General features: G+C 47.9%; 2 protein-coding genes across 6 annotated transcripts in view; both read right to left on the bottom strand.

The window, feature by feature from the left end:
* Nucleotides 1-19,357, bottom strand: part of clic4 (chloride intracellular channel 4) — a 48,432-nt gene extending 29,075 nt beyond the window's left edge. Inside the window, exon 1 of the mRNA XM_064302271.1 lies at nucleotides 18,658-19,357. Within this exon, the coding sequence (XP_064158341.1) occupies nucleotides 18,658-18,726 (69 nt within the window). The 5' untranslated portion in view covers nucleotides 18,727-19,357. The remainder of the gene's footprint in view (nucleotides 1-18,657) is intronic.
* A 2,954-nt stretch (nucleotides 19,358-22,311) lies between these two features.
* srrm1 (serine/arginine repetitive matrix 1) overlaps nucleotides 22,312-26,500 on the bottom strand; it is a 21,594-nt gene continuing 17,405 nt past the window's right edge. For 4 of the 5 annotated variants that reach the window (XM_064302228.1, XM_064302237.1, XM_064302250.1 and 1 more), the window contains 5 exons: nucleotides 26,212-26,304; nucleotides 25,376-25,861; nucleotides 24,598-24,781; nucleotides 23,980-24,162; nucleotides 22,312-23,359 (listed from right to left, as the gene is read on the bottom strand). In XM_064302228.1, the coding sequence (XP_064158298.1) occupies nucleotides 23,252-23,359; nucleotides 23,980-24,162; nucleotides 24,598-24,781; nucleotides 25,376-25,861; nucleotides 26,212-26,304 (1,054 nt within the window). In that variant the 3' untranslated portion in view covers nucleotides 22,312-23,251. The remainder of the gene's footprint in view (nucleotides 23,360-23,979; nucleotides 24,163-24,597; nucleotides 24,782-25,375; nucleotides 25,862-26,211; nucleotides 26,305-26,500) is intronic. The other variant, XM_064302243.1, reaches the window with a different exon arrangement.

Raw genomic sequence — 26,500 nt, 5'->3', positions numbered from 1 at the left:
TTCTGCGAACCCGTACTGTTTATCGCGGGAGCGCAGTCACCGAGCGGCGGGGTCACGTGGGCCCGTTTCTCCAGCACGGGGCCCCCGAGCGCCGTTAAACATACCGCCGCGCTAACAGCGGCTCGCTAATTAAAACCTAGCGCTAGCGCGTTAGTGTGCGGAGAGGGAGAGGAGGCTTCCTCCGCCCGTCCGTCCGTCCGTCCGCCCGCCCGCCCAGGTCCCCAAAGTCAACCCCCTTGGGCCCCTGCAGTCTTCCCAGGATCTGGACCGGGACGGGACAACAAGACAGCCCCCCCCCATCCCCCCCCGTCGGCACGAGAAACATTTCACAGCAGCGGCGTCATGTTGTGTAGACAGTCTCGGGGGGCCAGTCACAGGAAGGGGGGGCCAGTTACAGGAAGGGGGGGTGGGGGCTTCGTCCGCAGAACAGCAGGCCTTACACGGGGCAGAGAGGCACCCAGCCGGGGGCATGTTCCCATGAAACAATTTGGTATTCAAACCAGACGGCTGTAAGCAAATCAGCAGCGGTTTCAATGTGTGTGTGTGTGTGTGTGTGTGTGTGTGTGTGTGTGTGTGCAAAGTCATGAAGAAACGCACACACATTCTGTCTCATACACACACACTCACACGTGCATCATAAATAATGCACCAGTCCTCGCGTGCCAGCGGAGACGGGTTTAATTTAATCACAGAGAGGGAACACCGAAGAGTCCCTCTCCCGGGTCAGCTCAGCTGTCACTCAAAGCCCGGTCCTGATGCAGGGCTGTAATGGCGGCACGGGCGCAGCGAGACTGGATCTGCCCAAGGAACCGCTGATCTAGCCTACACGAGCCGTGGATCCATTACAGCATCAACACACAAGCGCCGCGGAAACTGCAACCTCTTATCCCAGCCACTTATCTATTATTTAGTTCATCATTCCTTTTTTACCGGCCAAACTCTCAAGCGAAGCTTAAACAGAGACTCAGTGGCTGTTCAGACTCCGCACTCCACGATAATGTAAGCAAGTGGAAATATTTTATTATACAAATGATATTTGCTTCGTAATTGAACGCCTGTTTTTCCCGTTCTTACATGACTGTGAAAACTTCGAACTTTTTTAAGCTGTGCTGTGCAAATACTAGCGTCTGATAAAGGCGCAGAATGTGCACTCCAGGGCAGGGGGGAGGGGGGCAATCCTATCCGAAAAAGGGCTGATGAGGGTTTTTGTATTTCGCCCAGCAATAAGGCACCTGATTGGACACCCCAGGTCCAAACTGTGTAGCTCAACTGAACACAGCCAGACTTTTTTCCTACGTTTAATTTGTACCGTGTTTCAATTAAGAGAAGAAAAATAAAATTAGAAATATTTTAGAAAAAATAAATAAATAAATCTCTCGCAACCCCTGCCACGCCCCCTGACTGAGGGGGAAAAAATGTATTCTATCTGGAAATGGAATTCTGTGTTCCTGCAGGCTGAACAGGACGAATGACTGCAACTCCGGAATATTCCGCACTGTGCTGACCTTCGTCCCCACGCCTCCCCCACAGAGGGGTGGGTGGGATTTAAAATAAAACCTTATTTTAATAAAAAAGGCATTTCAATAAGGGTGAAGATACACCTGATTTTCTTTTAGACAGACGCAGCAGCAAACTTGATCGCTAGAGTCCATTTGTTCTCCAGGACACCCAGATGCAGTGGGCGGGGGAAGGGGGGGGGGGGTTTGGGGGATGAGGCCTGGTCATCTAATGCTCAGCGAGAGAGCATAAGATGTCTAGGCCAGATTGAGGAAGGCCATTTGAGGACACAACAGGCCCGAACACACCCACACCAGCCACAGTTACAGAAACGCGGCCTGGGATCTCGGAGAGCTTGCGAAATATTTTTATAACTTCTCAGTTAGAAAAAAAAAAAAAACATTACATTAATTTGGTAGACGATTTTATCCAAAGCAACGTATAATAAATGCATAACGAAGGTCATTGGAACAACTACAAAACACAGGTCCGATAAAGGTACAATACTCATTATACAACAGTTATTCGCAGCCATGAAGACGTTAGGCTAAGTCCAGTTCACACAGTAATCGCAGGCGAAAACACATCTCCTTCAACACAGTTTCCCCATCATTGGTTCTGTTGCATAGGTTACACCCTCTACTGGCCCATCGACCTCCCCCCCCAATCAAAGTAATAACCAGGTCTCGCAGATCTACAACCCTTCAGTCAGGTGGTTAAGCCAGGGATACAGTGAGACATCCTCCTGTGACAAAGATCATAGGTTATGATCAAAGACCTTAAACACAGCCGTGCGCCCCGTCGGACGGTCAGCTGCTAGACTGCTCCGATGGCCTCGGGTCCGAAGGGCGACATTTTAGATTAAAGCTCATCGACTTCTAGTCCCATTTCAGATTTTTTTTTAAAAATATTTTTTTGGGCTTTTTTCTGATTATTAGACAGGATAGTGTAGAGAGACAGGAAGAACTAGGAGGGGAGAGAGCGGGAGAGGCGTGCGACAAAGGTCGGCGGTCGGACTCGAACCGCCGACGTCGCGGCTCGCGACGACCGCGTGGAAATCGCTACGCTACGCTACAGGCTACGCCACTGGAGGCCCCCACCCATTTCAGATTTTACCAGCATTCTGCATCCAACCCCACTAAGAGATGATGTACTTCATTAAACTGAGAATCTTTTGTGAAGGCTGAACAGAAATGATGGTCTGTAGACTCACTGTTTTGGGTAAGGGGGGGGTCTGCAGTTGCACCCCAGGAGCAAAAAGGCACTTCACCTGAGCAGCTTCAGGAAATACCCAGCTGTATACACGGACTGTCTGTAAAAAGGGTCATCGCTGGGGATTGCTCCCGTGCATCTGTTCAATGGTTTCGCCGTGATGTAAAATAATGCTAAATATCGTGTGCGCTACCCTCCCTTCCTTCCCCAACAATAAGGATCTTCCAGAGCAGGAGGAGTGATTATGTAAATGTATGCATGAGCTACCCAGCAATCAGCCGGGTGCCGGTCAAACTCACTCACAATTTAAAATGGCGAGCTCGCGGATTATCCCCAGAGAGGGATGAGACAGAGAACGACCTAAACCGGCGCTGTTCGCGGTCAGCCACCCGGGTGAAAACGGGAGTACGCGAAAATGACACGGGCGTGGCGGGACGCGGGTAATCAGGACAGGCGCAGAACGACAGAGCGCCCGCGACCCGCGCCCGTCCCGATCGATCGATATCGGACCCCGATCTTCCCACGGGCTGGAACACGGCGAAGTCGGCGCGAACGGACCTCTGGCAGTTTATCGCAACTTTAAAATTCCATACGCGTCAGGAACGCCGCCGCGACATTCGAGTCCCCGCTCTCTCGTTACAAGAGAAATACCAACAAGTTAGAGAACCTTCCGGAATAATTTTTACACCAGTTACACCTGTGGTGTCAGAGCTTCCACTAGGTTAGCGTCACGCTAAGACCTCATGAATTTACCAGTTCCCACATTCAGGACTAATTAGGCACAATAAGTCTAGAAGGGACCCTTGACTGCAGTCACTGTATAAGGTCTGCCGTTGTACCGATGGGGAGGGAATTGGGGGTGTGTGGGGTGAGGTCACACTGGCTGGGAAAGTCGTCCTGACACAGAACAGACAGACATTCATCTCCACCCATCAGAGGCATCCATACCCCTTCTCAATTTCTCACCTAACTCTTTGAAGAGTAGGCCTTTTGGAATGTTTTTTTATTCTGTCAGTGTTCTAGAACTCCACTGCTCCCAGTCACCAGCAGTGATTGTGACATCAGCATTAGAATGTTCAGCTAAGAGCACTCTAATCACGTATTTGTGTTCTCGCCCCTTAAAGGGTGAACATTAGGAGACGGGACTACAGCCTGCTTAACACTTACTGTTAAGTGCATAGTACTCCACCCTCCACCTTAAAAATTATGTGAGAGTGTGTGTGTGTGTGTGAGATGGAGTATGAAAATGTGAGAATACATGTTTGTGTTTCTAAGAAGTGTGCATGGTACTATGCAAGCGTGTGAGAATTTTGTCTGGGTGTGCGCATATAGGTGTTTGCATGTTTATATGAGTGTGTATGATCTGGAGCGAGTGCTTTTGTGCGTGTTTGTGTGTGTGTGTGTGCGTGAGACAAAAAGAGAGACTGTGTTGCTGTGTGTGTGTGTGTGTGTGTGTATGCGTATGTGAGCGCGTGTGTGCATGTGTGTGTGTGTGTGTGTGTGTGTGTGTGAGCATACATGCCTGTGTGCGTGCATATACGAGTTAGATCTGACAGAGAGAGCAAGTGTAAGGGGTAAAACAAAAATAAATAAATAAGGAAAGAATGTCCCCACAAGGTATGTTACAGTCTCATGTCCCCGTAAATACACAAAAACCAGCATGAGCGTGTGTGTGTCAGAGAATGTGCGTGTGTTTATGTCTGTCTGCACATGTACACACCTCCGCCTGCAAACATGCATGTCTGTGTCTCCACTCTACATCCACCAATACACAATAGTACATCCACAAAAGCGTGTTCAAGTGAAAATGAAACAGGTTTACCACCAAATGAACCTCATCTCACCGCTTCCCCCCCCCCCCCCCCCAACATCTCTCTGCTGACTCCTCACTATAGCCGCGTTTCCACCGCAGGAACTATACCCCGGAACTAGGAACCTTTTGAGGAACTCAGTGCGTTTCCACCGCAGGAACTAGGGTCTAAATTTAGTTCTGGGGGCTTTGTTTTACCCCCCAAAACGTTCCTGCTCGGAGGGTAGTACTTTCCGAAAGTACAGGAACCTTTTGGGTGGAGCTTGCAGCGCTGAACATTTCTGATTGGTCGAGTACTCGTAGCATTTGTGTTGTATTTATTTTCCGCTATTACCCGCCATGTTTGAAAATATGCAGCGGCAAACCAATTTATTTTCATAACAAATCAAACTTGTATGTTATGCGGCGCAGTAGCCTACTTTTGGTTATAGCCTGTCAACGTCTTGGAATTATAACGTGTGCTCTTCTGTTCTTTTCTTGCTTTAGTATTCGTTTTATAAAATGCTAAGCATTCGTGCTGGGACAGCATATTACGTAGGCTACCAAAACATTCAAACGGATTAATTCGGTTGCTGAATATTTTCTTCCGGATTTTCTTTGTTAGCCCGTTGTAATTGACTCAAAACGTTTGATACAGTTATGTGAGGTATGCGGTAGTTCTGCATAATTAACATTGGTGATACAGTACAAGCAAACTGGAAATCACCTTCCGCACTTTTTATCCGGGTAAAATAACAGGTTAATTCTAGTAATCTTCCCTTTAGCTTTTTCAGACTGCCGTAATTTTACTCAATTTTACTGCCATTTTTCAATTCCACGAAAAGACCAGGAAGACTATGGACTCATTTATGGTGCATGGTTCGCATCTGGAGGGCACACTTCGCTGCTCGGCTAGCAGTAACTTCGAAGGAAAGCAAACGGTGGCTGTACCACTACTAATTTACATTTTCACGCAAGTCCGAGTTTTCGTTCTATTCTTGTCATTTTGCGATTAGCCTATATGGAATTGACGACGAGAAAGTAATAAAACAGCAAATTGTTTACAACGTGTGCATGTTTTCTGCTGTTAATGAATGTGTTTGAGAGGATATATGAAAATCAATAAATACAAAAGTAACCATATATAGTCATTGTTGGTAACCCGTTGTATATAAGTGGAATAAACCCCTTCGGGCTGTCCCGGTTATTAGAAAATAATGTAGGCTACTTCGGTGGTAGCATGGGGTTACAGAAGAAATCATATGACAGATGGACCGACGACAACGTCAGTGGGCTAATTTGCCTAATCTTCGCGGTACTTTAGACCCCGGTGGAAACGCAGACAACCATTGGCTGAAGGAACCTTTTAGTTCCTGGTAACGTAGTTCCTGGGACTGAAAGTTCCGGGTAATTTTGGTGGAAACGCGGCTTATCTCTCCAGTTCCCACGCCCCACTGAGTTTGACAAAGTGTTGAGAGGAATCACATTACTGGTGATGTCAACTGAAAAGGGGGCGGGGCTACAACAACTGCATAAATCAGCTGTTCTTAACCCTGGTCCAGGACAGTCGCCGGGTCAGCATCAGTTTTTGATGCGCCCTTAAATATCCTGCTATGACCCCCAAAAAAAACAAGGTAAAGTGAGTTAACTGCGCAATCAGCAGCTGTGATTAATCAAATACGAGCAGAGCAACAAAAGGAAACCAGTGGACCCTGCACCTCTCCATGACTAGGGATCAGGAAGCCTGTCTTAGAGCACGCATCATTATTACAGAGCACAGTTCTACTGCAGCCGTCTCAGTGTGCTTAAAAACTACAATACAGCTAACCATGTGACCACACGTCAGTCAGCTTCACAGCAGCCAGACGGAATGGCCTCCACAGACTTCAACAAAGAGTTCAGCAAGCATAGTTAGGGGTTGTAAAATGGTCTGTTATTTTCCACAAGGAATGTCTCTCTCTCTCACAATTGTGTAGACCTACAACAACACAGTTATTTCAACTACGCGGCGAGCTGCCATTTTAGCTCTGAATATTGTGAAAATGCCATTTTCCGGGTTAAAGGAAAATGGCATTACTGGTCTACACACTTCAATTTCAAAACTCAGGCGGTGCTTCCACAGGGTGGCCAGTATAGTTCAATGGTTAGGGGGGAAAGGGATTTAGAAATTGGAGGTTGTGGGTTCGACACCCAGGCGGGCCACTGCCATTTCTACCCCCTGACAAAGACACTTAAACCCAAACTGCTTCAGTAAACGTCCAGCCGTATAAACGGATTGTTTGTAAGGAACGTAAACCGCACGAGCGACTCACCGGAGCGTTTTCGAAACGCCTGACCGTCTCGTAAAATTCGGCGCGCCAAAACGCGGCGGAGGAAAAGCATCCCAAATCAGCACGTACGGACGAAGTGTAGCACAGTGGGTAAGGAACTGGGCTTGTAACCGAAAGGTCGCAGGTTCGATTCCCGGGTAAGGACACTGCTGTTGTACCCTTGAGCAAGGTATTTAACCTGCATTGCTTCAGTATATATCCAGCTGTATAAATGGATACAATGTAAGATGCTATGTAAAAGTTGTGTAAGTCGCTCTGGATAAGAGCGTCTGCTAAAATGCCTGTAATGTAATGTAATGTAATGTAACATGCTCAATACACACAGGAGCTCAAACAGTCGAATGCTGAAGCAATGATGTATATATATTTTTAATGACCCTCCCCCTTTCTGAAGTAGCGAGCGCTGCAGGACCCCGGACAGACAGAGAGGCGTGGTGTAATCACAGAGGAGCTCTTAACTCCACCCACAGGCCGTCAAACGCACCTTCGCCCCGCAAAGTCTAACAGCGGCAGGAGTCGCTGTAAATTGACTCTTGCGCTCGGACGATGGCGCACGACCTGCAAAAACTGCAAACCACCGCAGAAGTTCCGGATCGCTCAAGTAAATCCTCTTTTTGGAACTTTTTTTTTCTCCTCCCCAATTTGGAATGATCCACCTAAGCTTTTTGAGGGACAATGGGAGCAACTGCACACACCTGAAAGCCAGTGACTGTTGTACACCCTACAGGCCACACACAGGTACTACAGGTTACAGGGGTTCTACAGCAACAGTAAGAGTTAACTTGCCTGTTACAGAGGTTCTGCAGGGGCAGTAAGAGTTAACTTGCCTGTTACAGAGGTTCTGCAGGGACAGTAAGAGTTAACTTGCCTGTTACAGAGGCTCTGCAGGGACAGTAAGAGTTAACTTGCCTGTTACAGAGGCTCTGCAGGGACAGTAAGAGTTAACTTGCCTGTTACAGAGGTTCTGCAGGGGCAGTAAGAGTTAACTTGCCTGTTACAGAGGTTCTGCAGGGGCAGTAAGAGTTAACTTGCCTGTTACAGAGGTTCTGCAGGGACAGTAAGAGTTAACTTGCCTGTTACAGAGGTTCTGCAGGGACAGTAAGAGTTAACTTGCCTGTTACAGAGGCTCTGCAGGGGCAGTAAGAGTCAACTTGCCTGTTACAAAGGTTCTGCAGGGGCAGTAAGAGTTAACTTGCCTGTTACAGAGGTTCTGCAGGGGCAGTAAGAGTTAACTTGCCTGTTACAAAGGTTCTGCAGGGGCAGTAAGAGTTAACTTGCCTGTTACAGAGGTTCTGCAGGGGCAGTAAGAGTCAACTTGCCCGTTACAGGGTCTGTTTCAGCGAGGGCGTACCAGGATCTGGACCAGAGAAGGGGGGGGGGGGGGGGAGAGAGAGGAGAGAGAGGGGAGGGGGAGGAGGGAGAGGAGAGGAGGAGAGAGAGGAGGGTAGGGAGAGGGAGGGGAGAGAGAGGGAGGGGTAGGGAGAGAGGGAGGGGTAGAGAGAGGGAGGGGTAGAGAGAGAGAGAGGTAGAGAGAGAGAGAGAGAGAGAGAAAGAGAGAGAGGCAGAGAGAGAGAGGCCTGGTGCATTACAGAGCCCAGCTGGCAGGGGGCCAGGCAGGCAGCCCCTCACATGATTAAAGGCGCTTGGAGCTCCAGGTGTAAGAGCATACAAGCTGACTGCAGGCCAGCATCACTGCGGCAACGCTGCAGAAACACGTGCAGTATATCACTGCGGCCGCCAATGCTGCCTGCGATGGCTGGGGTACACACGCACAGGCAGGCAGGCGCACGCACGCACACACACACGCACACACGAATACATGGCTGTATCGCTCCCACACACACACACACACAGACACGGACACACGAATACATGGCTGTATCACTCCTACACACACACACAGGCACGCGCACACACACACACACAAATACATGGCCGTATTGCTCCCGCACACACACGCACAGACACATGAATACACGGCTGTATCACTCCTACACACACACGCAGCTGTATCACTCCCACACACACACACACACTCAAACACATACACACACACACACACACGCACACACAAATACATGGCTGTATCGCTCCCACACACACACACACGCACGCACACACAAATACATGGCTGTATCTCTCTCACACACACACACAAACACGCGGCTATATTTCACACACACACCTAAATGTTTCAGTTTAAAATGTATTTATCTTTAAAAAGGCACAGGCAGTTGGATATGAACCCGTTAACAGAACATCAGAGCTGTGAAGCCGTGTCCAGGTGACGCAGTTTAGTGCGCCACGTGTTCCTTCATCTGATCTCCACTGAACTCCCACAATCCCTCAGGCACAGACCCGAGAATCGCTCAACTCCCCTCTCTCAAGCATCAGCTGCTCATTAAAAAAAAAGAAAAAGAAAACAAAGTCAAAATGTGTTTTTCTCCCCAGGTGGGTTTACGTTGTGTGTGTGTGTGCGCGTGTGTGCGCTCGCACAGTGGGTGAGTTTGTATGTGAGTGCCTATGATGGAGTGTGTGCGTGTGCATACACGTGTGTATGCGTGTGTGTATGTCTGTATGTGCATGTGCGAGTTTGTGTATATGTATGTGCGTGCGTGTGTGTGTTTGAGTATGCGCGCGTGTGTGTGTGTGCGTGTGAGTATGTGTGTGTTTGTGCATGCGTGCTCTTTGACCTTCCTGCCTTCTTCCACAGAGGTTTTATGGTGGAGGCGGCTGCACGCTGGAATTCAGGCAAACAGCTGAGACAGAATAAAAGATAAACGCTCCGCCTCCCCTCCAAACACCCCACAGCTTCTTTTAATAGAACACCAGACCCCCCCCCTCCCCAGGAACAGCTCTGCTCAGTCTCCGCTCTGTCCCGTAGCGGACGGGCGCTGGCGGCGTTCTCGGGCGTGGCGGACCGACAGCTCCGCCCCAAAACCCCACCCCAAAACACCACACCCCGGGCGCCTAGCAACCGTCCGCCACCGAGGGCTCCGCCAAGCCGGCGACGCCGAAACGTCTTCACGAAGCATCTTCTAATGACAGGCTGAGAAGCAGCGACCTCCCAAGAGCCCCTTCGGCCTCCCAGAAACATCCATCCACCACATCAAAATAAAAGCTTCTCGCACCAACTACAGCCAGGCCGTGACTTTTTTACATCACCACCTGATGTATTATGGGATGGGTCACACCTGTAGTGAAATTAAATGTGCATTTTATTGCTTGTTACCTCTTCGTAGTTTGAATGTTTTATGTTGCTTGGGTCTACGTTACCTTCATGCGATTTGGCGCAACAAGCAAATCGCCTATTGGGACAGTAAAGAAAGATCTAGTCAAACCGCGAACTCTATGCCACCGAGAGGCTCCTGGCTGGTGCCTGTAGACTTCCTGTCCCACAGAGGAAGTGAGAAAGATGTACAGAACCCTGGAAGGAGGGTCTTCTATTCCCTTCTGAGATAAAGAGGATAAATCCTGCAAACCAAGTTTTACTAGAAATGCCACCTGCAAAAACCGCATCAGCCCTGTACCCAGATCAGTGAGCCACAAACTGGAGCTGGTCTGACATCGCTTCTCTCTGCGAACGCCAGGGGAACTCGAACAAAAATCCGAAACCAGGAGCCTCCGAGCCACAGTCCCGCCGAAGGACATCCAGCCCTCCGGCCTGCCCAAACGGAGCCGTCGCAGAGCGCAGTTTCCACGCACCGTTAGGGTTTAATGAGAAACTAAACTACGTTCACGGCTCAGACAAAAGGTTCAGTTCAGTTCAGACTCCTGAGGCTGAAATTGGCTCCTTCTTGCTGATTACGAAAATTTCTTTCTACTGGAAGGACCTTGGCAGTAGCCCTGCGATAGATTGGCAGCCTGTCCAGGGTATATTCCTTCCTCTTGCCAAATGTACACTTGGGATAGGCTCCTGGTAATGTCCTGGTAAACACCTCAAGGCAGCAGCTGACTGCCTTCGCTAATGAAATCAAGGCACCTTTTACCCAGAATCCTGCGGGAGCTAGCTGTTCGCCAATGACATTACGTGCGGAGCAAAATGCTGCAGTAAAAATAAATAAATAAAGTGATGATAAATAAAGGCGCTTTTCCTTTTTAGATGCGAAGGTCAAACGTTCATCCCTTCTAATCTGAGAAAAGACCCCGAAAACAACCTCACTTTGGGAACAGCCTGAAAAGAGCAAAAAATGTTTTTTTTGTTGTAAATTTAAAAAAACAGCAGTAACAACAAAACCAATCGTAAGGCCGTCACCAAAACAAGACTAGATTTTATAAACTTCTGAGATTTTAAGCAGACTTCTATTATAGAGGGAGAATCTCTTCAAGACCTTAAGAAAATCTCGACTGAATACTGAAGTATCGCCACAGGGGTAGAGGGTTGCTTTTACCCAGGGTAATTCAATGGCGCTGATCGTGTGATAGCTCACCATACCAATAAAGTCTCCTCAAACGCTTGGCAGAGAGGCTAGACACTCCACCCCCCTCACAAAAAAAACAAACACCCACCCAAACAGCAACTGAAGCGAGTCGGTCCCACGAAAATAAGCGTGTAGCGCTTCCAAAGAGGGTAACGATCCAACAGTCATACCGGTCTGCGAGTCGGCCAACCGTATCCAGTTCTGTTTTACTTAATGACTCAGTTTGGTCAAAAGGACTGCCAAGCCCGTGATACAGCCACTAATACCCGAGAGCTCTCCGTTCACATTAGCCATTTTCACAGTTTCCACGTATAAAGACAGGAAGTGTGAAAAGGCTCGTTTTGTTTTTTTTTATCGTTTTTTTTTTTGGTAAACTCTTTTTCCGTGACCGAGGCGATCCCCGGGCGGTTTATGGGGGGGCGTGTTACCCGCCCGTGTGACGAGCAGGAGCCCGGCGAGGGTCGGACAGCGGAGCGCCCGACGGCTGCCCCTCCCCTGGGCGAGAGGACCGGGGACGAGCGGGAGGCGGCCGTCAGAATGAAAGGAAGGCGGTAATGATTTGAGGGAGCGCCGTGATGACCGCGGTCCCACCGGCTGTCGGGGGGTGGGGGTGTGGGGTGTGGGGGGGCAGGCCTATCTTCCACCGCCAGGGTCCGCCGCGAGAGGCGTGCCCATGGCAACCCACGTACCGCCGCTATTGTGCGGCCGCGGCTGTTTAAACGAGCGGAACGAGGGACAATGGGGGGGGGCGGGGGGAGAAGCTTCTGGATCATAAATAATACACGCGTACAATTCACCTCTTTCAATGAGCAGCCGTAAATGAGCACGCACGCACAAGCACAGGTACAATACAGGTACACACACACACACACACACGAGCGCACACACGCACACACAAACACACACGCAGGTAAAATACAGGTATATACACAGACGTTACAATACAGGTATATACACACACACGCACAAGGTACAATACAGGTATATACATATACACACACGCAGGTAAAATACAGGTATATACACACACAGTTACAATACAGGTATATACACACACACACAGGCACACACAGATACAAACACACAGGTAGACACAGATACAAACAAACAGACACAGGTACACACACACAGATGCTCCTATCTGTGTGTAATATCTATAAAAGTTTCTGGTCAAACTGGATGTTTTTCTTAAAACTTGTTTTTCATTAGAAAATGAGCGAAACATGAAATTTAACCAGGGGTGACCAAACTTTTGCATACAACACAGAAACATGCATGCACACACATGCACACACATTGCGTGCGTGTGCACACACTTGCGCGCGCACACACACATGCAATCGCGCACACACTCCAGTGCATCACTATCACAACTATCAATGCAAAACACACATCCTCTCCAACAAAGCCCTCTCTCTACATGGCGCGGAGGAACAAACCAATGAGAAAACAAAGGGCGAGAGAGAGAAAGATGGGGAAGAGGGAAAAGAGAGAAGGAGAGAGGGAGCACTGTCCTACAGAAGAGGGGAAAGACAGGACAATGTCACACACAGATGAGAGGACTGGCAGTGCCAGCATCACAATAAGAACAAAACAAGTCCACAGCAGTGCCCCAGCTCTCTACATGGCAAACACCATTAACCCATTAAAGGTTGCAAGATCACCAATATCAGTACCGGATAAGAATGTTCTTAACTGAGCATTCTAACGTGATGTCACAATCACCACTGGTAACTGAAAGCAATAAAGTTCTAGAACACTGACTTAGAACTTTAGGGGGGGAGGGGAGGGGGGGGGGGGGGGGGACACACGTTCCAAAAAAACCTACCCTTCAAAAAGGTGAGCAGAAAAACAGGACATCAAAAAGAGGGCTTGAGGCATTTTCAGATTAACCCCAGACTGTGAAACCTCGGATTCACATAACGCAGAAGACGGCAAGAGCTGCATTTTAAGTGGAGGTTATGCCGCTCAACAATTCCACTCCTAAAACTTTATTAGGGATACATTTGGAAATGCATGCAGGTGCTGCTAACATGCAGTTTGTATACTAGAGGAGTCGAGAAGTTAAAAACCTGTGAGAACCATCATCTGCACTCGACTACGTGCAATCTTAAAGTTTTTGTAAATTCCTCACACGTAGAAAAGAGCACATTCGCAAGGAAAGCCCAAGGGTAAATTTATAACCAATGGCATAACTCACGCATGAGTCGCTCGCCTAGACTATGACACGAACCGTACGCCGCACCAGACCCCAACATGGCAGCTTGAAGATTTGTATGTTGGCCCAACACGTCAGGCAACGGTCCAGAGACGGCACTGCCAACACACATGACCAGCACCGCCAACACGTGACCAACACGTGACCAACACGCGACCAGCACCGCCAACACATGACCAACACATGATCAGCACTGCCAACACGTGACCAACACATGACCAGCACCGCCAACACATGACCAACACATGATCAGCACTGCCAACACGTGACCAGGACCAACAACACGTGAACAGGACCGCCAACACGTGACCAGCACCGTCAACACATGACCAACACCGCCAACACATGACCAACACAGCAACACGTGACCAGCACCGCCAACACGTGACCAGCACCGCCAACACGTGACCAGCACCGCCAACACGTGACCAGCACCGCCAACACGTGACCAGCACCGCCAACACGTGACCAACACACATGACCAGCACCGCCAACACACATGACCAGCACCGCCAACACACATGACCAGCACCGCCAACACACATGACCAGCACCGCCAACACGTGACCAGCACCGCCAACACGTGACCAGCACCGCCAACACGTGACCAGCACCGCCAACACGTGACCAGCACCGCCAACACGTGACCAGCACCGCCAACACGCGACCAGCACCGCCAACACATGACCAGCACCGCCAACACACATGACCAGCACCGCCAACACACATGACCAGCACCGCCAACACGTGACCAGCACCACCAACACGTGACCAGCACCACCAACACATGACCAGCACAGCAAACACGCGACCAGCACCACCAACACGTGACCAGCACCACCAACACATGACCAGCACCGCAACACATGACCAGCACCGCAACACATGACCAGCACCGCCAACACGTGACCAGCACCACCAACACATGACCAGCACCGTGCTCAGAGCAAAATGAGATGCAATGCCTCAGGGAGGCATTAAACAGCCATGGCGTTTTGAAGTAAAAACACCAGGAGAAGCAGTTACTTTACAAAGTTGTTCACAAAGTTGTATCGGCCTCCCCTTTCAGACGTAGTTTTTGTTGGTTTGGTAAGCAGCTTAAAAAAATAAAATAATAAAAACACGTCACACACCACGCTCAGACCTTCAGCAGATGCTCTTATCCGGAGAGCCTTCCGCAGTTTATATCATCAGCCTACGCACAATCAATTTAAACGGCAGGATATTTTACTAAAGTGACTGGGAATCAAACCTACAACCTGAGAATTAAAAGTCCAGAACTTGTACACTACACGCCCCCCCCCACGCCCCAAAAAAAAGACAACGGTTGTTTGGCCCAAGCAGCTTGCTCATCTTCACGGCGGCCGCTGTTTAACTTGCTAATCAAGTGCTAACTTTCTATTCTACAACAGAGGGGTATTGACGGAGCTTTGCATACGAAACCTCAAGAGTATCTAATAGAGGACATTACATCACGTACGCTGTGAGCGCAGCTGCTATTTTTAAACACGGTCCATGGCGGGGATTCAAATCAAACATCGGTTGTTAACTTTGACTAACAAATAAAGGAAAGAATTTGTTTTTTTGTTCTTTGCCAGGGCAGTGCAGCTAGGCGAGTTACGCGATCGCCAAAAACTGGCTCCCAAACTGCGTCTGTGACGAAGGTGGAAGGGGAAAAAGAAAAAAAAAAAAAAAAAAGAAACTAACACATGCACTTAAGTTGAAGACAAACTTTGATTGGATCCAGGCCTGTGTCTTAGCGGTATTCCAACCGCAGAAATAGAGACTTCAAGTTCATTAACAACTCAGGAGCTTGTATTAGTGCTGCTCTGTGTCCACGAGATCTCATATTTCGGAAGGGATGTACTGAATCCAGCCTCGCCCTTGGCCACAGTGGAACTGCCTTACAACAGAATGTCCACCATTTTCAGATGTTTTATGAAACGCCCACCAATTCAACCCCAAGTTACAGGGTCTGCTTGTTGTGCCCCTCCTCCAAAATGAACACAGGGCCCCCTCCTTCAAAACTCCAATCCATTCCCCAAATCCCCCTTTTCCTCTAACCCTACCCCTCCTCCATACCCAAACCCTCACCCCCCTTTTCTCCTCTTTCTTGTTTATGCTAGTTTTTCCCGCTCAGTCTCGGGCTGGGGAGAAAAAAAAAAAACACTTCCCTGGGGAACATGGCGTGAGCCTCCAGATGAATTAAAAGACTCGTGTTCACAGCCAAGAGAGAAAACGGGACTTCCACAGGACAATGCTACCTGACTAACCGACTACATGCTAACTCAGGCCTATTGATTGACTGAGTTTGAAAAAGGTTAAATACACACATGCATAGGGTACTTAAATCTCTACAGGATGCTGCAATAGTCACGTGACTTATTTCCATTGCGGTCCTGAAGACTTGGCTAGGAGGCAGGTAGGAAAAGGGTGTGGCATGAAAGAGACATTATGTACAACATTAAAAGCAGCAAATTTCCTGATTTTTTATTATTTTTTTGTGCCATTTTCTCCCCAATTTAGTCGTTATACCAATTCCCTATGTGTATCACAGTCCTGGTCGATGCGCTATCCTGTCGGTCTGGGGAGGGTGTAGACTGCCACATGCCTCCTCCGATCCATGTGGAGTCGCCAGCCGCTTCTTTTCACCTGACAGCAAGGAGTTTCACTGGGAGAGCGTAACGCGTGCGGAGGTTCACGCTATGCAACGATCAGGACTCATACCCTCCCTGGCTTCCCACCCGTGAACACAACCAATTCTGTTCATAGGAACGTCTGACCAAGCCGGAAGTACCACTGCCGGGGATCGAACCCGGGTCTCTGCGGTGGTAGGCGAGTGCTTATACCTCTAAATTTCCTGATATTCTGCTCAGGATTTTTCAAGTGCATCTCAAAACTATTCAAGGTACGGTCAGTATTAATTTCATTTGGCATTTTATTCCATTCTTCCCCACCCGAGGTAAAGAAATGTGCTTCTCCCTAACTTGAGTCTTAGATTGAGCAGTTTCAGTTTCTACACACCAGCCCTCATAAACTCCAGTCGCTAGCTGACTTGCGGGCCCCAAGTCCAAACCTGCACCAAAATGTTTTGTCTCCACGTCCAAATCAGGTTTACATTCCACATTTCATTCAATTAACCAAAAAAAAAAGAAAAGTCAATTTAGTAATATTATTCTCATTTATGCAACAGTCGTATGCCCCAAAATCTGGCCACTGTGTAGATGAAATTGTTGGCGAAATATTTTGAGAAGCTTTACTTTCAAAATACCTTGTGGCTGCTGTGACAACTTGAGGATTCACTTGACGATAAATACCTGTCACTTTTTGGTTTCTTTTAGTAGTGAGGTTATTGTTCATGCTGGGAAGAGATGTCAATGTGTTAGCAATATTAGCACATGGACATTCTAAGCTGGACAGCGAGTGACCACGATCTTGCGAGTTTGAACGTAAAATGAGGCCAATCCAAGTAGCTGCAAATTAACACGAGGAGAAGTTTAAACTTTTACGAGACAATATTTCCGTAATCTAAGGGCAGTGGGATATGTTACCATTTTCTCTGGCTTTTTACATTTTTATGGGTTACAATATTGATTTTCATAGGCTTTCTGTGGGCATGTAGCATTCAAAACAAAGACCTGAGGAAGATTCGAGGCAACTTTCCCAAGTCAGACTCTGGAACACCAAAGTTGCATAGCAACCCTGAACCCAACACAGGCCGAGACTTCAGGCCGGAACTCGAGTCGTCTCTCTCTCACCGGGACAGCAGTGCCCGTTCCCTTAAAAATAGAATCGAATCCGATGATTCAAACAAAGGGACCATTCACTTTTATTTTAACAACAGCGACTTCTTCAGATTACGTGAAGTAGGTGATCGGGGTAACAGCGAAGCAACAGTAGACAATAACGTTTCCAAATTTAGACTGAATGCAGTGGGTCCAACTGCTGGAACATCAGTTCTTGTTTTGTTTGCATTTAGACATCAGGAGAAACTTAGAAACCCAACTGGCTGAAACGTCTTCTATAACAGCTCCCTTGTGAAACGCCAGTCAATATCAAGAATACGAGGAACAAATTACAAATGATATCCCACGCGAGGCGGAGGAGTCACAGTGAACGAGGAACTTGCCTCGCCCGTAATCTTCCCTTGAACAATATAAAGTGGCGTATCCGAGAATAAAAACCCCCGCCCTTCAACAAACATAACTCGGAGACTGAAATACTTCGCTTCTCCATCTGTTCGTTCGCGGTTAAAGTGATGCAACAGTCTACGGAAAATAGATGCCTTTTTTTCGGGGGCGGTTCAACTACTGGCCACAAAAAACAGTAGCCTGGCTAATGTTATGAGCTTTCTAACGATTGTTAGGCCAATAACCTTAACTAACAAACGTTGAACGAACTTTTTACTCGTTATAACTGCGCCCACAGAACTGGAGCGTGTCGGGAAAAAAAGTCTTACGTTCTTTCCAGAAAAACTTAGCAAACGAGATCGTCATCAAGCGAGCAGGAGCATTTGCTACTCCTAGCCTACTATGGATCGTAGGCTTTGCAAACATTCATGTCGTACTTTTCTGCACAATGTTTAGCCTCTTCACATATGTAAAGGTCTGGCATTTAAAAAAATATATATTTATTGAAATGTAGGCTATGCGCCGATGCATAACCATGGCAAGATACAACATTTTCAATAGCCTGCCCTGTCGGTCCAAAAGAGCAGTCTCCTCTAAAACAATCATAACCCACATGGCACGCCACCGACAACAGCTCTCTCCATCAAATTATTGACATTTCCCTTGCCAACACTGTTGCAAGATGGTTTTGATCAATTTATCGATATGCTTAATTAACCTTATTCCTAATGCTAAAGCCTACATCGATGGTGATTCAAAACAACGATATAAGATGGGCATCTTTATTCTGAACAGGCTAAAAAGAAACTTCTGATGCATAACATGTTTCTTTTCCCAATTTTTTAAATTTCTAACTGGTCAGTATCATTCAACAGTGTGCAAATACACAATTTTATTTATTTCCATACAATTTTGTAGTAGGCTAATACAGCATGAAAAAATAGCATACAATAACTTTTTCTAACCGTGCATAGCCATCGACGACATTCAAATTGGATGATCAAAACTTTTAGCCTACATCGTCTGAAAAAGTGAATAAATCCGTCGCAGAGTTCCTTACCTTCACAAAGAGCTCGATAACTGGCTCGTTGTCCCCCTTTACTCCGTTCTGTGGGACCGAAAGAGACATTGCGAACTTAGTTTATACACTTCTCCAAGGCAATAAACCTCTTTTTCTCGGTCGAATCCTCCGTAATTTCCTCTCTTGCACTCCCGTCACTTCTTTCCAGGCAGGGTTTTCGAGTAACCGCCTTTTTCCCCCAAGCTGTTAGGATGACCAGCTGGAACCTCGCAGTGATTCTAGCAGTACGCTGCGCTTTTAATGGAGAAGATTCGAGCACGCGCGACAATACGAGCCGCGCTGCTAACCAAAGACCTTTCACAAAAGCTGTTTTTCACCGGTTTTCGAGAAGCTCGTTGGCTATAGCTACAAAACCATTGTTGGAAACCTTTCGCTCTCCGGACTTTTCGTCGCCTCTCCACGACTCGGGGACAGATGATGCGGACAGGAGGGGAAACGGCAACGGGGAATATTTAAAGCTGTGATGTCATCCGCAAACCAGGCAAAAAGTGGGCAGGGTTTGTAAAGCCTTAACGGAGGAAGAGATGCCTGGTGCAACTGTGGTCGGTAGCTAGGAAATAAAAACGAAAAAAACTGTCCCAAGGCGAAACCGAGCAAGCGACTTGCAAGGTGTAAACTAGTTTACCGTAACGTGATAATCTCAGGCGATAAAGTTGCGTTTAAGATTTCTGCATGGTCCCAATGTAACTACTGCCCATTTGCCACGTCACTGCACGAGGTTCTGAGGATTCCGTACTTGCGACCGCATCTTGTTTCATAAATGCACACGGAGCAGCAGGCGGAATTGTTATTCATGCTACCCTCGGTGTACTGATGGCACTTAAAGTGTAACATTTCTGCAATAAATGATATTGCGCTCGACATAGTAAGGGGTAAGCTTCATTGTGCTTTATTAACCTTACATCCACGAAACATCACATTTATTTGGAACACACCCTATCCCATGCAATCGCTATTGTTAAGTTTAAACAATATTTTTTTAAAGAAAACCCTATTCGTTAGGGAATGCCAAAGGCTGATAAATGCTCCTAAATTTATAGCTACAGTATATAAAGCGCAAAAATGAGAAATGCATTTGCCTGGTCAGCGAGCTGTTCATGAAATTGGACTGTGGGTGTTTCTGTGTTTTATTGCAGTCATTTTCAATAATTTCAGTAGATATTATAGAATATTTGGTAGCATAGACTGTATCTGTAAATGGGAAGCTTAAGTTGCCGAGGAGTGAAAGGGTGATAACGACTTGTGAACTGGAACAATAAAAAAATTGGGTTGAGGCACTCTGGCAGCTATCCACAATGGCATTGTTCGCCGGATATGAAAAGGAAATCGTTAAATAACGGAGCGTTATAAATGCTGAACCTGGGTTACAAGTCGCGTGTTAGATAGCCTACTGTTTTCCCCAGGAAAGAATCTGCCACAGTTGCCATACACGGTTGACAGATGAACGCGAGTGTTACATAGTTTAAACAAAAGTCTCGCCCCAGTGCTGTATGGCGTTTCACTGCTAGAACCAAGCATCTTTATTGAGTTAGGCTACTCAAGCTATTAGGACACAAAAGGTTGTGAGATACATTAAGCACAGATCGCAATTGGCCTATACACTTATTGTTATATAGCCCATCTGAATAGCCGACCAAAGTGACTAATTCCCTCCACAACTGGAAGATGTTTCTGTTCTAGGCGTGGAGATGTATAATCTAGAATGAATAAATAAGCAGAACTGCTTGCGCTTGTCGTCGGCACTTTGTCTCACTCCATTGTGTGCGCGAGGCGCTGATTAATGCCGCTTCCTGTCTTTCTATGGAGTCACCAGATCATCACATTTAACCTTATCTTAGCACTGCAGCACACATGTATAAAAAGACAAGGGACGAGGACGCAGGCTACCACAAGGCGCCGCCAGCTCAACTCCTCCCCAATCATTTTTTCCGCTATCCTACTGCCACGCGCTGCAGGCTACCTAGGCAACCGGCCACAGTGAGTCCGCGCCGCCCCAGGCAGGTGTTTAAACAAAGCTTGTACTCAGGCGGGCTGAATGGGATGTTGTCGTTTTATTTTATCACTGTGAACACACTGGCTCCGTCTCAGAACGTCGTACACACTGGCGTCCGACGTCCAATTTAACAAGGGCAAACTGTCCACTTCGACAACTGAAGCGGAATGTACGCCCGTGGGCTATTGGAAAAACTTCCTCAGGTGAAAAGACACAATTCCTCCCCAGCCCCAATTTCACATCGGCGGCTGGGACTAGGCGCAGGTCAGTACATGTGCACGTGCTTTGTATATGTATATCGAAAAAGAAAACATTTGTCGATTAAGTATTAAAGGACTGTAGGTATCAGTTTGGAATGAGGGCGTTGTCTCTGTAGCCAACACTGGACGCGGAGGTGTCCGGACTTCACCTGAACGCCAGGCTTGCTCTCTGCGCAGCTCATTGGCTACTCCTGCGATGGGGTACGACTTGCATGTACTCGGGAAAGAGGTCGACACCTTAAAATCACTTCAGAATAATATTTCAACATCAATATTTCCTATATTATTCCGGTCCCAAAGCCGGAATTGCATCTCGCGCCTGACACTTGGCTCGAAGGAATACATTTAAAACAAAAGCCAGTGCCCTTGTGACGTGTCTTAATTCTTAACGGCCTAACCAGTCGTGTTGTGGGGAAATTCAACAGATTTGACTGCCGCAGAAAATTACAAACGACCATCGAAGACAAAAGCAGCGAGGCTATATCTTATTAGACAATGCGGACAGCCTGTGTACTCAACCTCCCCATGAACAAAGGCAAGACTACATCGCTGTGTGACCAAATCCAATCGTTTCTTCTATGTCCCCAGACAAGTAAAATGGTAGTCGTTAAAACTTCAAAAGCTCAAACGTCACATTTATTCTGGCATTTCATTTTGAAATACATCCATAGGTTTTTTTAAATAAAAATACCAGGTCTCATTTTTGGGGCGAGGGCTTTTTTCCCCCCAAGAAGCTACAACAGTTAATGAATCACATGATCTTATTTCCCCCTAAAATTTTACCAGACATTGTGGAAAAAAAATATTTTTGATTGGTGCATTCTGCATTCCTCTCCTTCGCGCTCGCTCACTCGGAGACAGACAAAAACTGGGAATCAAGACTAAAAGCAGCACTTAAGAGCTACTTCAATTCTATGTATATTTGTACAAAGCGCCACCTAGTGGAAATTGGAAGTCAAGAGATAAAACCCCCAATAGTGGTAGAGGGGTAAATATATAAAATGCTACATCGTCTCATTTCAGTGCTTACAATTGCTGAAATGCGAGACTTAACTTGCGCTCTGAAATCAGCTTCGTGTCTAAAGTAGGTATCCTCCCACAACTATCAGAAGTTCCTTAAATCTACCAACCTCCTATGACTGAACACTTACTGAATTTATTATTTTATTTTTTTAAATTTATTTTATTTTATTTTTTTAAACGAAAATGTTTTGGAAAAAAATGTTTTGAACCTTCACAGTGGGTTGGCCTCACGCAAAGCCTACAAATAGTTTAGACCTGACGTGATGTATTCTGGCTCATTGTGAGTTTGTCTACAGTGCGCACTACACATTTGGATTTCTGGGAGAAGGGGGGTGGGGGGTAGGTAAGCAGGAAAAATAAATTCAACAACATTTATTTTCATTAAAAAAATCTTAATTTCCAAAAAATGACAAGAGCAGGATATTTAAATACAGGTCCAATGTACTCCCACGGACTAACAGCTTGAAACAAAACAAAACAAAACCAAAAAAATGGTAAGTTGTGGATCATTTAGCATTTGTCAACTAAAAAAAACTTACAACTGTAAATGGACTTACTGAGGGTAGTCTAGAGCAAAACTATGCACCACCAGCAGGTCTCCACACTGTGGTGCTCGCAACACCAAATTTGGAACAGTTTTTTTCTCCCAGTCATTTTTATGGGGGGGGTGGGCAAACACAAAAAACTTCCATGTGGTTCGATTTCATAGCCAGTTTCAGCTACATTTCCAGGTTTCTCATTCACTACAAAAAAAAAAAAAAAGAACAGCTCAGTGGATTTAACTTTGTATAACTATTCTTTTCATGCGTATCAGGGGAAAAAAGGACACACCCCCCCCCCCCCAAAAAAATTCAAATCTCAGTGCTTTGCTGCAAACATGCAGAGGGGAAAAAAAAAAAAAAAAAAAAACCTCTAAAGGTCACTGATCACAGATGCAGAGGGATGGGCTGCCAGGATGCAAACTAACCTGCACAGGGCTCCCACATTTCCCAAAAAAAGACAGTTAACTTCCAATCTGATTTGCAAAATAAAACAACGGACTTAAACAAACTCAGTGCCCCCACCCCCACCCCACCCCAAAAAAAAAAAACTACTTCTGAAACTCCATGTTAAATTCCCCATCCCAAACCCCCCCCCCCCACCAAGGAGAAAACAGCACTGTACATTCTAAAGCTCAACCAGATCACCATGACAAACTTAAAAGGGAGAATGGAAGATTCCAGAGGAGCAGGAGGACGAGGAGCAGGAGGAGGAAGGGTGCGTTGTTGTCCCTGCCCCGTTTCCCCCCCGGCCCCCCTCAGGACTGGGAGGGGGACGTCTGTGCCTTCCGCATGGACCGAAGAGCCTTCTCCCGTAGGTGCTTCTCCAGGTCATCCAAACTGTCCTCTACTTCACTGTCTGAGTCCTTAAAGAATGGCAGCGTTAGTTACCGTGACGACCCCCGCACCGCCCGCCACAGAACAGCGGCGAGAACACACGGCCGCTAACGTCGCCGGGGAAACGGCACTCAAACGCACCTCCCCTGCACAAGCGCTCAAGGTGCGCTCCACCCCTTTAAGGCGTGAGGTCACAAACAAGCGAGCGGAACGTTCTGAACTGAACATTCTAATGCTGATGTCACAGTCGGTACTGGTGAAACTGAGAGCAACAGGGCTCTGCGAAACACTGACTCTTGGGTGAAGAACAATATTCCGAAATCACACTCTTCCAAGGGTTGAGAAACAAAGAGGGGTTTGGATAAAACTGACTGGGTAATCTGCAGGGAAGTGATGTTCTATCTTTAGTTGCATGAAAACGGTGGGTTCTCGAACCCTGGCTGTGGTGAGCCGCGGAGGCCTGCTGCAGCTTAAAATCATCGACCAATCCAGACACATAATAAACCAGGTGAGGAGAGTTCATTTAACGGACCCATTACAGTGCTGAGCACCAATTAGCACCAGCAGACCCCGCGGCTCTCCAGGACCAGGGGTGAGTCACAGAAAAGGGTTCCTACTACTTAGGCGAGGGTGGAAGAGGAGACCTCACCTTTTTGGGATCCGAATCGGGGTCGCCCTCGAGCCCCGCCTCCTCCGGGACGTCCCCCGCGGGGGTCACCACAGCGCCCTTCTCCTTCTTGTGTTTCTTGTGTTTTTTGTGTTTCTTGTCCTTTTTGTGTTTCTTCTCCTTCTTCTTCTTCTTCTTCTTGCCTCCGGCTTCGGTGTCGGAGTTCTGGGGGGGGGAGATGATGTGTTATGATGGGGGGGGCAGAGGGGGTCGGGTCGGCTAGCAGCTCAGTCTGACCCATAAGCCATCTGCAGTGATACACACACATGCTCACACACATCACACACCACACACACCTCACCCACACACACACACAACACATTCTCTCTCTCTCTCACACACTCACACACACACATCTCTCTCACACACACACCTCACACTCCTCCTCTCCACACACACACACACATTCTCTCTCTCTCTCTCACACACACACACACATTCTCTCTCTCTCACACACTCTCTCTCACACACACGCACGCACACACATTCTCTCTCTCACACACACACACACTCACACTCACACGCACGCACACACTCACACACACACGCGGTCTCTGTCTCACAAACACACGCTCTCTCTCTCTCTCACACACGCTGTACCTTGTTCGGGGAGGGGCTGGCCGAGGCGCTGTTGGCCTTCTTGGCGGGGGGCGCGGGCGAGCCGCTGGCGGAGCGGGACGGGGAGGGGGACGCAGAGGCGGGCCGCTTTTTTCCGGCTGGTTCCGGGGAGCCCGACGGGGAGCGAGAGGACACCCTCCTCACCGGCTGGGGGCTGGGAGACGTCCTGCAGAGGGAAGGGGGGGGGGGGGGGGGAGATTTAAAAGCCCATTTAATAAGAGCCAGTTCAGGATCCATTCTCAACTGTACAGAATTCTCCAAACATACCAAACAAAAGATAAATAAATAAATAAATGACCCAACGCCAAGGGTTATTCATCTGAAGCGCTCCGCAGACAACAGCACATTCCTGCACATTACTGACAACTAAAAAAAAAAGTTTGGGGTTTCTTTCCCACCCATATTCGGGACAAAATAATTTTTCATACGACTGCATTTCGATTTGAGTTCTCAAATTAGAACAGCACTTTAAAAGTGAAACTTGGACAGAGACATTACATTCCAGGCAGAAAATTTTGATGCAGACACACACTATCCAGAGGCAGCTTAACTACAGTTTTTTTTTATCACGGGCATTCACAACGCTCATCCAGTGACACATTGGATATATACTGAAGCAATGCAGGTTAAGCGCCTTGCTCAAGGGTATGACGGCAGTGTCCTACTCGGGAATCGAACCTGCAACCTTTCGGTTACAAGCGCAGTCCCTTACCCATTACACTACACTGCCACCCCAAGAGAGGGGGTCAGACTTTCTTACTTCTTTGATTTCTTGGGCTCCGGAGTCCGTGAGACCCTGCGGATGGGTCTGTTGCTAGGAGACGGAGACTGCTGTCGCCGCTGGGGGGGCGGGGTGGTGGAGGCGGGGCCGTGCCGGCCCTGGGGGCTGGAGGACGTTCGCTGGCCCCGCCCCCTGGCCGCGGGGGAGGGGGAGAGGCGGGGGGAGCGGGCGTCCCGTCCCGGGCGGGCGGAGGGGAGCAGGGGGCTCCTCCTGGACCGGGGCGGGGGCGAGGAGGAGGAGGCGGGAGGGGTGCGTCTCTTGACGGGAGGGGGGCTCCTGCGTTTGGGGGACCTGGAGGAGCGGCGCTTGGGGGCCGGGGAGGGGGACGCCCGGCGTTTGGGAGGGGGCGAGCCCGATACCCTACGCTTCTGGGGGGGTAAGGGGGAGGGGCTGTAGCGCCTCTGGATGGGGGGAGAGTAACGTCTGGGGGAGGGGGAACGTCTGCGAGGAGGGGGGGAGGGAGACCTGGGGGGGTTGGGGAGAGAAAGGTAAAAGGTGAATTTGGAGAAACAGTATGTAACTGTTATTTAGCAAGATGTACAGAGGAACAGGACAAAAATGACTGCATTTTAAACACAATGCACAGCTTTGAGCCAGTTTGTCCCATACACTTAAATTTTAAAAGTTTTTAAAAGTTAAATTACAACATGACTGGCTATTAACAATCATATATAGTGAGCACCAAATAACAAACAAAAAATTTACATTTATTAAACATTCAGCAGTTTACACATGACATCAGAATCTAATGTAAAGCTGTAATGCAAACACAGCGCAGTGATCGGCCCCAGAGAGGAGCATGCTGGGAAGGGTACCTGCGTCTGGGCGGAGGAGAGGGGGACCTGCGGCGCCGCGGCGGGGAGGGGGAACGGTGTCGCCGTGCCTGGGGAGAAGGGGTCCGTCTTCTCCTGCAGAGAGAACCCCCCAAAATAAAGAGCTTTAAAGAGGATCCACAGCGACCCAAACAGAACCTTCACCCCTCTCAAGTCACCGGTGAAGAGATCTGACACACTGTCAGAACGGTCTGTAAATAATAACTCACTTTCTAGGGGTTTTGTTTTAATAAATATTATTTCAGTTTTAATGTATGTTTTTCCTTGCGTG

This window comes from Anguilla rostrata, chromosome 1 (genome assembly GCF_018555375.3).
Source record: "Anguilla rostrata isolate EN2019 chromosome 1, ASM1855537v3, whole genome shotgun sequence".
Taxonomy (NCBI): Eukaryota; Metazoa; Chordata; class Actinopteri; order Anguilliformes; family Anguillidae; genus Anguilla; species Anguilla rostrata.
This window is presented reverse-complemented; position numbering and strand designations above follow the sequence as displayed.